This window comes from Oryctolagus cuniculus, chromosome 8, assembly GCF_051225735.1.
Source record: "Oryctolagus cuniculus isolate XC-2025 breed Fujian yellow rabbit chromosome 8, ASM5122573v1, whole genome shotgun sequence".
NCBI classification, from domain to species: Eukaryota; Metazoa; Chordata; class Mammalia; order Lagomorpha; family Leporidae; genus Oryctolagus; species Oryctolagus cuniculus.
Window position 1 is genome coordinate 75902632 of NC_142874.1, and position 15473 is coordinate 75918104.

Consider the following 15473-nt stretch of genomic DNA (forward strand, 5'->3'; position numbering starts at 1 on the left):
TATTCGCCAATTTAATTTCCTTTGGGTAAATTCCAAGGAGTGGGATGGCTGGGTAGTATGGTAGGGTTATACTCAGGTTTATGAGGGATCTCCAGACTGACTTCCATAGTGGCTTTACCAGTTTGCATTCCCACCAACAGTGAGTTAGTGTCCCTTTCTCCCCACATCATTGCCAGCATCTGTTGTTGGTAGATTTCTGTATGTGAGCCTTCTAACTGGGGTGAGGTGAAACCTCATTGTGGTTTTGATTTTGCATTTCCCTGATTGCTAAAGTTCCTAAACATTTTTTCATGTGTCTGTTGGCCATTTGGATTTCCTCTTCTGAAAAATGTCTGTTGAGGTCCTTGGCCCATCTCTTAAGTGGGTTGTTTGTTTTGTTGTTGTGAAGTTTCTTGATCTCTTTGTAGATTCTGGTTATTAACCCTTTATCTGTTGCATAGTTTGCAAATGTTTTTTCCCATTCTGTCGGTTACCTCTTCACTTTCCTGACTGTTTCTTTTGCAGTACAGAAACTTCTCAATTTGATGCAATCCCATTGTTAATTTTTCCACCTCTCTTTTTAATCCTTTTTTTTTTCCTTTTTTTCCCCCTCCTATGATGAAAGAAGTATGAGAAGGGAGAAGAACAAGAGGAAATAATAATGAGGATTCAACTTTGTTTTCTTGACTCTGTATTATCAGATCATCAGATTTTGTTCATAATTTTCATCCTCAGTTACAACAGAAACGTAAATTTTTAAGTTTTATATTCTTCATCAACAGGTGGCTTTAATTATTTAATTGTTTGTTTGAAAGAGAGACGGAAAGGGCGAGAGAGGTCTTCTGTCTCCTGATTCACTCCCCAAATGGCCACAATGGCTGAAGCTAGGAACCATTGGTTTCTTCCAGGTCTTCTATGTGGGTAGCAGGGGCCCAGGCACTTGAATCATCTTCTGCTGCTTTTCTCAGGCCATTAGCAGGGAGCTGGATCAGAAGTGGAGCATCTAGGACACCAAATGGTGCCGATATAGAATGCCAGTGTTGCAGGTGATGACTTCATGTGCTGTTCACAATGCTAATCCCAACAAATATTTTTAGGTGTTTCCAAATCATATTACAAAACTTAGGGATTAGGGACTTTTTGCCTCTTGATTTCTATAGAGTGGGTAAAAACTACATGGAAAACTATGCTAGTCTCATATTTCAAGAGCAGGAGTATGGTGAGGGAAACTTTAAAGACAAATTGAAGATGAAGAGAGATTTTGAGAAATGCCACTCCCTGTTGGGGGCTGCTCGTGGTGGATCCTGGGTCTCTAATGTTTTTCCTGGTTGTAGCTCTAAATCTGAAGTGGAGGCAGTGGAGCTTGTGGTTCTTGCTGGTGTGAAATGACTGAGTAAAGACTGGTGGTGGTTGGAGCAAGTGGTGCTGGGAGAGTGCACTGATAATCCAGCTGATCCAGAACCACTTTGTGGATAAATATGATTCCCCCATAGAGGATTCTTACTGAAAATAGGTGATTATAGATGGCAAAGCCTGTCTGTTGGACATTCTGGATACAGCTGGACAAGAGGAGTACAGTGCCATGAGAGACCAATACATGAAGACAGGCAAAGGCTTCCTCTGTGTATTTGCCATCAATAATAGCAAATCCTTTAGAGATATTAACCTCTATACAGAGCAGATTAAGCATGTGAAAGACTCAGATGGTATACCTATGGTGCTGGTAGGAAACAAGTGTGATTTACCAACAAGGACAGTTGACATGAAACAAGCTGATGAACTGGCTAAGAGTTAAGGGATTCTGTTTATTGAAACCTCACCCAAGACCAGACAGGGTATTGAAGATGCCTTTTGCACTCTGGTAAGAGAAATATGACAACCAATGGAAATAGCTCATCAGCAGTGATGATGGGACTCAAAGTTGTATGGGGTTGCCCTGTGTGGTAATGTGCCAAACTATTACAAAGCTCTGTCATCAGAAAAGAGCCACTTGTAAGCTATATTCACACCCTGGTTCTGACTTTCCTGGAGGGGAAATATTCCTGTTGCTGTCTTCATTCTCATAGAGAAGCTCATGCTATTTCCCCAGCTCTTAGGAGATCAGCAGAATATTCAGTATTTGAGAAGTCTTCAGAATTACTACCTCCTCACTTGGTTGTCAGACCAGAGAAATGTACCTATTGTTGCTCTCCAGTATTATTCTGCACTGGGTTCTTCCCCAATCCCCAGAAACACACTTCTACCACCCCAGGTTTTTCATCTGAAAATCAATTTATGCGCTGAAACAGAATCCAACTGTAGACATGAACTTCTGTTGAAAACAGTGTTGAGCTCTACAGTAGCAACTGCTGGTGATTTTTCTTTTTTCTTTTTTTAACTGGTAAACTTGGAACTATGTCAGTTTTTAGAGAAATGCATAAATTACTGTTTGGCAAGAATATAGTTAATATTGCTGTTTGGTTTGTTTGTAATATTATCAACTATATTCCATTAACTGCATCTATTCTGTATTCATAAATACAGAAGTGAGTACTGAGTTTTGAGTCTATCCTAGTCTTCTGAATTGTCATGAAATTAAATCGAACTTTCACTGCAAGGTGCTTTTTTCTGAAAAGTGGTTCGTAGAATTCCTTTACAGTATTTCAGTGGAATATATTACTCAAAACATATAGTTGTATGTAAAAATTAATGTCTGAGATATATCTCTGAGCTGTCTACCTTTGAGAGGTAGATAACCTGTGTGATAGCAGATGCCATTTCTGACATGTGTGAAGGTGATTTTCCAGAGGCCTGTTTTTGGGTTCTCTCAGGGGAAAGATGAACATAGAAACAATTATGAATAATTTCACTTAATTTTTTTTTGACAGGCAGAGTTAGACAGTGAGAGAGGGAGACAGAGAGGAAGGTCTTCCTTCCATTGGTTCACCCCCCAAATGGCCGCTACGAATCGCTGCTCCGATTTGAAGAAGCCAGGAGCCAGGTGCTTCCTCCTGGTCTCCCATGCAGGTGCAGGGCCCAAGCACTTGGGCCATCCTCCACTGCCCTCCTGGGCCACAGCAGAGAGCTGGACTGGAAGAGGAGCAACCAGGACAGAATTGGCACCCCAACTGGGACTAGAACCCGGGGTGCTGGTGCCACAGGTGGAGGATTAGCCTAGTGAGCTGCGGTGCCGCCCAATTTCACTTAATTTTTACCTAAGCTCTATTTTTTATGTGGTTTACTCTCTATAAAATGTGATTTGTTTCTTCTAGTTTTCTGATATCTTAATGTTCAGTGAACATTAAATTTGGGTCACACCAGAAAGTTCTACACTTAGAGATGTTCAAATATTGTAAAAATGTGATGTGGTATTATTTAGTAGTTGCGATCAATGATTTTCAAACCTCGAATATAGTATATCAACAGACAAATTACATTCTCACTGCACATAGTAGTTTAGTGATGCATGCAACTTTCCTCAGTCTTCTCACCTTGCCTTCTGGCCCTCTTCCACAGCAGTAGGAGATTCAGTATTTCAGCTGAGTAAAGCATGGTGCTGATGGCCAGGGTCACAGTTGCAAAACTTGAGTGAACCACTTAGCATCGGGAAGATGGAAATCCTCCCACATATGCTCATTGTATCAGTAACTCCAACTGCTGGCTTTGCTGCATTCCTGCTGTTGGTCCTGTAAAGAAACAAGAATAAATCATCATGAATCCTTTACCATGGCTGGAAAAGTGTGGTATCCCAAGGCAGGTCAATGTAGAAGTCTTTATAAATAGAATATTTAGACCAAATTTTTAGCCACATGGGAACTCTAAACCCTTATATTTTCTCATTTCTTTAAGAATGAGGGTGCCTCTAATGAAAATTCTTAAAAATTTTCTTTATTCGTAGTTCTTTGAAGTGTTTAAAACAGGATTTTGGTAAGTTTATCTGTGGATAGCAGATAATGAAAGCAGATGAGTTTATTCAAACTAAGAAGTAGTATTGGATTGAAACTGCTGTTTGAGAAAAGGATGAAAATTACAATAAATTGTGATGAAGATTCAGAGGCATGACATTTCCATTTGCAGACAGTACACTAATAGTTCTAATGAGAAATGGACCTGGATAACTTTTGGTAAAAGACTAATTGCAAAATGGCCACTTTCTGCTCTGGTATTCTAATGTCGACATACTTACTGAGGTCCCTTCTGCTCTAATAAAATTTTTTGCTTACTAAGCACACACATATCCTTGAAATGAATTCAGAAGAGGGCAAGAAACATATACCAGCCCAGAGTCTGATAAACGCAGGGAGTTGTGCTCCTTCTGGATGGCTCATTCTGGGAGCTTTCACAGCACTGCCATCGTGTGTAAACAGAGTCTCTGCTTCTTTGAGTCCGCTCCTTTTGAAGCATTGATCTCTGATTTTCCTCAGGCTAGATGGAGGCTTATCACCTCGGTTGTGTTCTCTTTTCCTAAATGTCTATGTGACCGGCTGTGTGACTCTTTTTCAAAACTTCTATCACATTTAATGTCAGTTTATGGAGAAACGTAATTACCCATTTGGGCTCTTGTATATATGCACCTTTAACAAATTTCTCAAGTATGTTCTAAAAGCACACAAGTATCAAAAAGGAGCCAACATTCAGACCTGAGAATGCTCTTTCAATAGCTTCCTAAGAAGCTATATTTAGGTGTGAATTTTGGCACAATAGAGTGACAAGCTTAGAGTTAAAAGCTGAATAATTAGTGTGGTATAAAATGTGGCTTTTAGATTGTGATTGCTGAAAATAATTCTAATTTACCTCAAAATCTCACAGTCACTTTCCCCAAGTTAAGTGCCTGGTCAGGTATCCTAAATTACATATATTTATTTTTTTTAAAGGTTACACCTTCAGGAGTTTGAAAATAAAGATGTTCTGTCTGGAGGTTACTCTGCCTGATCTGTTAATGAATCTGTTAAAAGCCCTGTTGGCTTCAGAAGCTTACTATATAATTTTAACTTTGGAATACAAGATCATACTTATTATAATTTTCACTTTAGGAGTATAACAGGTAAAATTAATCCCAATTTTATTTTAGTGGGTGCCATGTTTAGTATTTTATCATCCTTTAAACTGCTGTAAATCTTCTGTAATGACTTGAAAGCAAAGATAGATGAAAACTTTTCAAGAGAGATTTTGATTTTTTCCTATTCCAGAATCTGTGAGCATAATCATATTTTGCATCATATTTACAGTCAAGCACTCTTAACCTGGAAGCTAAATCAAGAATCAAAACATAGTGAATCTGCTTCTTACAATTCTTCTCTGTTAATAAATTATAAGAAGCAAGATTAATTAATCAGGGTAAACACGGACAATTGGATTATCATTCTTGTACATGATTTTTCATCTTGCTATTTCTTTAAGCAAGTTTTTGTGCCTCAAAAAACTTTTTAAGGTATTTGTTTTATATAAGAATTGTTTTAAAAATGTTAATCAGAGCACTTTCAGATATACTTCAAAATGCAATTGATTTTTAAAAGGCTGAGTACCGACCTAAAGCAAGTGTATGAACTCTATTTGTAAGGGAAGGGATGGGTTTCAGTGGAAGTTTTATGACATTTATATTTCTTTGTCATTATATATGGATAAAAATATCATTTATGCAGTTCTGCTATTTTGATTGGGAAGTATTGGCCTCCTTGTCCCTAAATTAAAGGGTTATTTTAGATTGGTTATTTTATTGTAAATTAAGCAATCTTAATTTTTTTTTTGACAGGCAGAGTTAGTGAAAGAGAGAGAGAGAAAGGTCTTCCTTTTTCTGTTGGTTCACCCCCAAAATGGCCACCATGGCTAGCGCACTGCACCGATCCGAAGCCAGGAGCCAGGTGTTTCCTCCTGGTCTCCCATGCAGGTGCAGGGCCCAAGCACTTGGGCCATCCTCCACTGCCTTCCCAGGCCACAGCAGAGAGCTGGACTGGAAGAGGAGCAACTGGGACAGAATCCGGCGCCCCAACCTCACTAGAAACCGGGGTGCAAGCGCCACAGGCAGAGGATTAGCCTAGTGAGCTGTGGGGCCGGCCACAATCTTAATTTTTTAAAGATGTGGTTGAATGTTTTTCATGTTAAATAATGCTTCAGAAATAAGAACTTAAAGTTGTTTGCTTAGTCCTAAAAAAAAAAAAAAAAGATGTTGAAAAGTTTAAAGGCTCCATTTGGTCATATAATAGAAATATTGTTTCTAGGTCTTTCCCTTTTAGAATTTTATTTGCGAAAAGTATTTTTCTTTAAAAAGTTGTTTTCAATTTCTTTCTCTTCAAGAATTTTTTTTAATGGTTACTTATGGTCTCAATAAACTGATTAAATAAAACTAAAGTTCATTGTATCATCAGGGTTGGAGCTGACAGAATTACGGATTGGAATTTAGAAATTATCTAAAATTGTGAAAGGAAAGTAGAGTAGTATTCTCTCAATGGGAGTTTGATCCAAAGTGAACTTCAAACATGCCTATTTGGGATGACTAGTTGTGTGTGTGTGTGTGTGTGTGAGAGAGAGAGAGAGAGAGAGAGAAGCAATGAAGGAGGGAGAAGGAGACCAAGGTACCCCTTGGTGTTTCAGAAAGCCTTTAGATTTACTTTATCTTGTTCTTGATGTATTTACAGATCCAGGTGATTGAGAATGATAGAGCCATCAGAGGAGGACAAGTTTATGCCACCAACACCAGAGGCCAAGTCCCTCCGCTGGTCACTACAGACTGTGTTATACAAGACCAAGGTACTTATTTTCAAAACCTTTTTTAAGGAGTTACTTATTTATTTGAAACACAGAGTTACAGAGAAGCAGAGGCAGACAGAGAGAGGCCTTCCACCTGCTAGTTCACTCTCCAAATTGCTGCAATGGCCAAAGTTGGGCCAATCTGAAGCCAGGAGCCAGGAGCTGCTTCTGGGTCTCCCACACAGGGCAGGGGCCCAAGGACTTGGGCCATCTTCCACTACTTTCCCAGGCCATAGCAGAGAGCTGGATTGGAAGTGGAGCAGCTGGGACTCGAACTGGTGCCATTATGGGACACCAGCACTGCAGACAGTGGCTTTTTCTGATAGCAACAGTTCCAGCCACAGTGATATTTTTGATTGAGATTTTAAATTACTTCTGGGAAATCCTGTTACAATTGATAATGGGGATCAACTAACTTTTCACTAATCATTCAGGTACTGAGAAGGTGCTGTCAACTGAATTCACTCTCTTGGCTTTATTATATATTATCTATATATAATATTTATTGTATTATATATAATTGATTATATACTATAGACTATGTATTATATATTATATAATATATAAACAATATATTATAAATATCTATTATCTATTAATATGTATCCTAGAAATCTAGAGTGTTTTTAGTATGTTATAATGTAAGATATATGCTTAAGAAAAGTCTTCATTGTGATTTATGGGTTTCAGTTAGTTCAGACTCTAATTTATTGACTGTATTGGAAACTCAACAGCATAGTACAGGAAGGGCAGTAGATTTAGCTCTTGAGAAGTCAGCAGACATGGTTCTAGCTTCAGTGACATTGCTTAAAGAAGGTTCTTTAAGAATTTGAGTTCTCGTTTCCCACTTTTAAACTGGGATGAGGAGAAACTAGCCTCTCTGCTGACTCTGTCCCATACCTGCTTGGTGTATACATGTTACTATATTGTTTATGGCAAGTTAAAAATACAGTGTGATGTCCGAGAGTCTGTGTATACCATATAGAAAGTCATGCACTCGGCCGGCGCCGTGGCTCACTAGGCTAATCCTCTGCCTGTAGCGCCAGCACCCCGGGTTCCAGTCCTGGTTGGGGCACCAGATTCTGTCCCGGTTGCTCCTCTTCCAGTCCAGCTCTCTGCTGTGGCCCAGGAGGGCAGTGGAGGATGGCCCAGGTGCTTGGGCCCTGCACCTGCATGGGAGACCAGGAGGAAGCACCTGGCTCCTGGCTTCGGATTGGCACAGCGCACCGGCCATTTTGGGGGTGAACCAACGGAAGGAAGACCTTTCTCTCTATCTCTCTCTCTCACTGTCTAACTCTGCCTGTCCAAAAAAAAAAAAAAAAAAAAAAAAAAAGTCATGCACTCAATTCTAGAGGTATAACAGTATATAAACAAGCATTCTCTCTCAGCTCAGAGTTGTCAAGCTAGTCAGGTTCTGGTTTGGAACACCCCTCATTAGTCCATCCTCTGTGCTATCTGCAGATCTATCCACACAAAACAGGCAGCACAGAGAGGCAGAAAGGGCTTTGGGAGAATCCAGACTCCCTCCCTATTGTCTGTGCAAGCTTTGCTCATCTCACCTCTCTAAGTCACAGTGCCACCAGGTACAATGTAAGGATCAGAGGTGACTGCGTGTGTGTGTTCTAAGTATGCCTTTAGGTGTGTAGAGTGAAAGGATTGATATAAATTACAGTGATATTATTATTACAGATATTAATATTAAGAACAATTCAGATTACCTCTTTTATTATTATTTTAAAAATAATTTGCTCTTTATTACTTACTACACCAACAAAAGCCAGTCAGATGAGTTTGTAAATGTCAAGCGCTTAGGACATGATGGATAATAGATGAGGGCATTTTTCTACCATGTGATCAGCAAAAATGGCAGTTTTATTTCAGCCTAACGATGAGTGTTATATGTATGTTAATATTTACTGAATATTTTAAATAAATATAAAAAATAGTGTTTGAGGCTCTTTTTGGCCAACAGAACATTCCTGACCAGGCTCATGTTCCAGCTGCTTCTTTCTTTGGAACTTCTCAGCCATAGCAAACTGTCCCCTTTCTTCTCATATCTCGGAATTTCACTTTGTGCTCCTTTCTCTGAAACAGACTAAGGGTTGTTTCTTCAACACAGTTCCCTAGAAATTTACTTAGTATCTAGAATATTGGGTGTCAGAAATATTTACTGAACACATATGCTAGGAATATATAACTCTCATCCCTTTACTTTGGAAGTTCTTAATTCTTAGAAACCAGCTAAAATTTTTTCTTTGAAATCTTTCCACAATTTCTTCTCCCATAGTGCTTCATATGTATTTTACCCCATCACTTTATATTTTACGATGGTTTAAGCTTGTGTCTCCCAGAAATCTGTGAACTCTATGGAAGCAGGGTTCCACTTTCATTTACTCACTCATGTATACATTCAGAAATTGGTTTGTTCAGTATCTGTTATGTGCTAGGCTGCTATTCTAAGCCTGAGATTAGTAATTTAATACAGCATCTACAACTTGACATTATTACCATGGTTAATATTTCTAAGTGCTAACCATGTGTCAAGGCAATCTTCTTTTTTTTTTTTTTTTTAATTTTTTTGACAGGCAGAGTGGACAGTGAGAGAGAGAGACAGAGAGAAAGGTCTTCCTTTGCCGTTGGTTCACCCTCCAATGGCCGCCGCGGCCAGCGCGCTGCGGCCGGCGCACCGCGCTGATCCGATGGCAGGAGCCAGGAGCCAGGTGCTTTTCCTGGTCTCCCATGGGGTGCAGGGCCCAAGCACCTGGGCCATCCTCCACTGCACTCCCTGGCCACAGCAGAGGGCTGGCCTGGAAGAGGGGCAACCGGGACAGAATCCGGCGCCCCAACCGGGACTAGAACCCGGTGTGCCGGCGCCGCTAGGCGGAGGATTAGCCTAGTGAGCCGCGGCGCCGGCCAAGGCAATCTTCTAAGGATTTTATGTGGACGAGTTAATTTCATCTGCTCCATAACTCTGTGAGATAGGCATTTTTGTCATCCTCTTATACAGAGTGGGAAACTGAAGCACAGAATGCTTAGGTAGTTTACTCAAGATCTTAGATGATATGAAGCAAAGCTAGAATTAAAGGCCTGGCATTCTGTTGCTAAGGGAGCATGCTCCTAGCCCCTCATTTCACTGCCTCTGTTTAGAAATAAATGTTGTTTTATACCCCTTAAAAATGTGCAAGTATTACATGTTAATCTAAAACTTAAAAATAAATTTCAAAAAATTTAAAAAGAGAAAAAAGATATATATATTTTTAAAATGAGTGAGCAATCAGGAAACAAGAGATAACTAAATATTAATGCAGTATGATATATACTAAAATAGAAGGATAAAAAAGCATGTTTTCAGGGGAAGTTAAATGTGAGGTCATATGCTGGAATATTTGGCCCAGCCTCTCCTGCAAGAGTGACGGACACTGCACTGAGACTTGAGTAAGCCAGGGTAAACCAGAGAGGTGGGGAGGCTAGAATGACAAAGGATTGTGAAACAGAGATAAAATATGCTGGTGTGGTGACAAGAGAGTACACCTGTCATGGGACAGCATGTGCATAGTGTTATGTTTGGAGACTTTGAGATTTCTTTTCTTGTTGTTAAATATATGTATATTTAACATATATATATATATTTATTTATGTCTGGGTGTGTGCACATGTGTGTGTACCATAAAATTTGTCATTTTAACTATTTTTAAGTATACAATTAAGTGGCCTTAATTTCCTCCACAGTGTTGTACAACCTTTTTTATTGCACATTTCTGAGACATTTTTATCATCCTACAGTGAAACTTTATACAACAACTTCTTCCCATTCCTGCACTTACTGAAAACCCCTAGTAACCACGATTCTACTCTCTGTCTCCATAAATCTGCCTGCTCTAGGTATCTCATTTAAGTGGATTCATACAATATTCACCATTTCATGTATAATTTATTTCACTTAATACTTTCAAGGTTCATCTACCCTGTAGCATGTGTCAGGTTTTCATTTCTTTTTTTAAATATTTTATTTATTTACATGAAAGTCAGAGTTACACAGAGAGAGAAGGAGTGGGAGAGAAAGAGAGAGAGATCTTCCATCCGTTGGTTCACTCCCCAGTTGGCTGCAATGGCTAGAGCTGTGTCAATCTGAAGCCAGGATCCAGGAGCTTCTTCCAGGATTCCAGGCGGGTACAGGGGCCCAAGGACTTGGGCTATCTTCTACTGATTTCCCAGGCCATAGCAGAGAGCTGGATTGGAAGTGGAGCAGCCAGGACTTGAACTGGCGCCCATATGGGATGTCGGCACCATAGGTGGCGGCTTTACCTGCTAAGCCACCGCGCTGGCCCCTTCATTTCTTTTTGCACACATATACTCCTTTTTTTGTTTATCTATTCTGTTGAAAGACATTTGAGTTCTTTTCTACTTTTTGGCTCCTGTGAGTAATGGCTGCTGTGAACACTAGTGTCCAAGTATCTGTGTGTAAATCCCTGTTTTCAGTTCAGAGAGAGGGAGAGACAGAGAGGAGTCTTCCATCTGATGGTTCACTCCCCAAATGGCCACAGTGACCAGAGCTGGTCCCAGATTTTCCCCATTTCTTTTGTCTCTTTTTCTATTTCTTTTTTTTTATGTTTTATAATTCTCATTACAGAGATCTTTGACATCCTTGTTTAAATTTGCTCCAAGGATTTTTGATTTTTTTTTATAGCTATTGTGAATTGATTTGATCTTAGACGTTCTTTCTCAGCTGTGGCATTGTCTGTGTATACAAAGGCTGTTGATTTTTGTGTGTTGATTTTATATCCTGCCACTTCACCAAACCCTTTTATGAGTTCCAGTATTCTTTTAGTGGAGTCTTTTGGATCCCCTAAATATATAATCATACTATCTGCAAATAGGGATAATTTGACTTCCTCCTTCCCAATTTGTAACATTTTTATTTCTTTTTCTTGGCTAATGGCTCTGGCTCTAACTTCCAAAACTACATTGAATAGCAAGCAATGGTGAGAATGGGCATCCTTGTCTGGTATCAGATCTCAGTGGGAATGCTTCCAGCTATTCCTCATTCAATGGGATGCTGGCTATGGGTTTAAATTGCCTTGATTGTGTTGAGGAATGTTCCTTCTATACCCAATTTGCTTTAAGTTTTCATCATGAAAGGGTGTTGTATTTTATCAAATGTTTTCTTTCTTTCTTTCTTTCTTTTTTTTTTTTTTTTTTTTTTTTGATAGGCAGAGTGGACAGTGAGAGAGAGAGACAGAGAGAAAGGTCTTCCTTTGCCGTTGGTTCACCCTCCAATGGCCGCCGCGGCCGGCGCACCGCGCTGATCCGATGGCAGGAGCCAGGAGCCAGGTGCTTTTCCTGGTCTCCCATGGGGTGCAGGGCCCAAGCACCTGGGCCATCCTCCACTGCACTCCCTGGCCACAGCAGAGAGCTGTCCTGGAAGAGGGGCAACCAGGACAGAATCCGGCGCCCCGACCGGACTAGAACCTGGTGTGCCGGCGCTGCTAGGCGGAGGATTAGCCTAGTGAGCCGCGGCGCCGGCCCTATCAAATGTTTTCTATACATCTATTGAGATAATCATATGGTTTTTGTTCTTCAATTTTTTTAATGTGATGTATTACATTATTGATTTGAGAATGTTGAAACGTCCCTGCATACCAGGATATATCTCACTTGGTCCTGGTAAATGATCTATCTGATGTGTTGTTGGATTCAATTGACTAGTACTCTGTTAAGGATTTTTGCAACTCTGTTCATCTGGGAAATTGGTCTGTAGTTTTCTTTCTCTGTTGCATCTTTTTCAGGTTTAGGGATTAAGGTGATGCTGGCATCATAGAAAGAGTTTGGGGAGGATTCTCTTCCTTTAACTTATTTTGAGTAGCTTGAGAAGAATTGGAGTTATTTCCCCTTTAAATGTCTGGTGTTTTCAGCAGTAAGGTCATCCGGTCCTGGACTTTTTTTTTACAGGGAGAATCTTTTTACTGATTCAATTTCTGTCTTGATTATTGGTCTGTTTAGATTTTCTGTGTTTCAATTTCTGTGGCTCAATATAGGTAGGTTTTGTGGGTTGTGTGTGTCCAGTAATCTGTCCATTTCTTTCTAATTTGTTGGCATACAATTCTTTGTGGTAATTTCTTTGTTTTTAAAGATTTATTTATTTATTTATTTGAAAGTCAGGAATTACACACAGAGAGAGGAGAGGCAGAGAGAGAGAGGTCTTCCATCTGATGGTTCACTCCCCAATTGGCCGCAATGGCCAGAGCTGTGCTGATCTGAAGCCAGGAGCCAGGAGCTCCTTCTGGGTCTCAAGGACTTGGGCCATCTTCCACTGATTTCCCTGGCCATAGCAGAGGGCTGCACTGGAACTGGAGCAGATGGGTCTCAAATTGGCACCCATATGGGATGCTAGCGCTTCAGGCCAGGGCGTTAACCCACAGTGCCACAGCGCTGGCCCCATCTTTGTAGTAATTTCGAATGATTCTTTTTATTTCTGTGGTGTCTGTTTTACATTTTCTTTTTCATCTTTTATTAATTTTATTAATTTGGATCTTCTTCCTCCTTTTTTTGGTTAGTTGAGCCAATGGTGTATCCATTTTGTTTTATTTTTTCAAAAAACAGCTTTTTGTTTCATGGATCTTTTGTATTTTTTTTGTTTCACTTTCGTTCTCTAATTTTTTTTTTCTCCTACTTATTTTGTGTTTGTTTTGCTGTTGTTTTTCTGGGTCCTTGAGATGCATTGTTATTTATTTGGTGCCTTTCCAGTGTCTTTATGTAGGCACCAGTTGCTATAAACTTTTCTCTAACACTGATTTGCTGTATCCTATAAGTTTTTTTTTTTAAATTTTTATTTTTTATTATTTATTTGACAGGTAGAGTCATAGACAGTGAGAGAGAGAGAGAGACAGAGAGAAAGGTCTTCCTTCTGTTGATTCACTCCCCAAATTACCGCTACGGCTGGCGCTATGCCAATCCGAAGCCAAGAGCCAGGTGCTTCTTCCTGGTCTCCCATGAGGGTGCAGGGGCCCAAGCACCTGAGCCATCCTCCACTGCCCTTCCGGGCCACAGCAGAGAGCTGGACTGGAAGAGGAGCAGCCGGGACTGGAAACCGGCACCCATATGGGATGCTGGCACCACAGGTGGAGGATTGGCCATGTGAGCCATGGTGCTGGCCCCATCCCATAAGTTTTGATATATTTTATTGTTGTCTTCATTCATTTCCAGAAATTTTTTGATTTCTTCTGTGACTCCTCTATGTTCATGCAGGAGAATGTTGTTCAATCTCCATGTGTTTGCACATGGAGACTCTTGAGTTGTTGATTTCCAGCTTCATTCCATTGTGGTCCGAGAAGACGCATGGTGTGATTTTAATTTTTTTGAATTTGCTGAGACTTGCTGACTTCAGCATGTGATCTATCCTAGAGAAAGTTCCATGCACTGCTGAGACAAGTGTGTATTCTACATCTGTAGGATAAAAGTTCTGTAGATATCTGTTAGGTCGATTTGGTTTGTGGTGTTGATTAACTCTGTTGTTTCCTTGCTGATTTTCTGTTTGGTTGATCTGTCCATTGCTGAAAGTGGAGTACTGAAGTCCCCCATTACTATTGTATTGAAGTCTATATCTCCCTTTAGAGCCATTAACATTTCTTTCTTTTTTTTTTTTTTTTTTTTTTGACAGGCAGAGTGGACAGTGAGAGAGAGAGAGACAGAGAGAAAGGTCTTCCTTTGCCGTTGGTTCACCCTCCAATGGCCGCCGCGGCCAGCGCAATGCGACCGGCGCACCGCGCTGATCCGATGGCAGGAGCCAGGAGCCAGGTGCTTTTCCTGGTCTCCCATGGGGCGCAGGGCCCAAGCACCTGGGCCATCCTCCACTGCACTCCCGGGCCACAGCAGAGGGCTGGCCTGGAAGAGGGGCAACCGGGACAGAATCCGGCGCCCCGACCGGGACTAGAACCCGGTGTGCCAGCGCCGCTAGGCGGAGGATTAGCCTAGTGAGCCGCGGCGCCGGCCCTTTTTTTTTTTTTTTTTTAAAGATTTATTTATTTATTTGAAAGTCAGAGTTACACAGAGAGAAGGAGAGGCAGAGAGAGAGAGAGAAAGGTCTTCCATCCACTGGTTCACTTCCCAGTTGGCTGCAAGAGCTTGAGCTGTGCTGATCCAAAGTAAGAAGCTAGGAGCCTTCTCTGGGTCTCCTACACAGGTGCAGGGGCCCAAGAACTTGGGCCATCCTCCACTGCCTTCCAAGGCCATAGCAGAGAGATGGATTGCAAGTGGAGCAGCTGGGACTTGAATTGGTGACCATATGGGTTGCCAGCACTGCAGGCTGTGGCTTCACACGCTATACCACAGCACCAGCCCCAGATCCATTAACATTTCTTTTAAATAGCCAAGTGACCTGTGATTAGATGCATCTACATTTACAGTAGTCACATTTTCCTATTGAATTGATCCTTATTCTCTACATAGTGCCCTTCTTTGTCTCTTTTGACAGTTTTTGTGTTAAAGTATATTTTGTCTGATATTAGGATGGCTATACCAGCTCTTTTTTGGTTTCTGTTAGCATGGAATATCTTTCTCTATCTTTTCACTTTCAGTCTGCATGTATGTTTGTTGGTGAGATTTGTTTCTTGTAGGCACTAAATAGATTTTTTCCCCCATTCAGCCAGTCTATCTTTCAACTAGAGAGTTGAGGCCATTTACATTCAGGGTGACTGTTGATAAGTAATGACTTGGCCCTGCCATTTTTGTATAAATATTCCTATTGTTTACTTTGTATTTCCTTTATATAT

General features: G+C 40.6%; 1 protein-coding gene and 1 pseudogene across 2 annotated transcripts in view; both read left to right on the forward strand.

Annotated features, from left to right (window-relative positions):
* Positions 1-15473, forward strand: part of SEC24D (SEC24 homolog D, COPII component) — a 143288-nt gene that overhangs the window by 32854 nt on the left and 94961 nt on the right. For both annotated transcript variants that reach the window (XM_051819806.3, XM_051819805.3), the window contains exon 7: positions 6594-6705. In XM_051819806.3, coding sequence (XP_051675766.2) covers positions 6594-6705 — 112 coding nt within the window. The remainder of the gene's footprint in view (positions 1-6593; positions 6706-15473) is intronic.
* Positions 1365-1999, forward strand: LOC149125059 (GTPase NRas pseudogene; annotated as a pseudogene).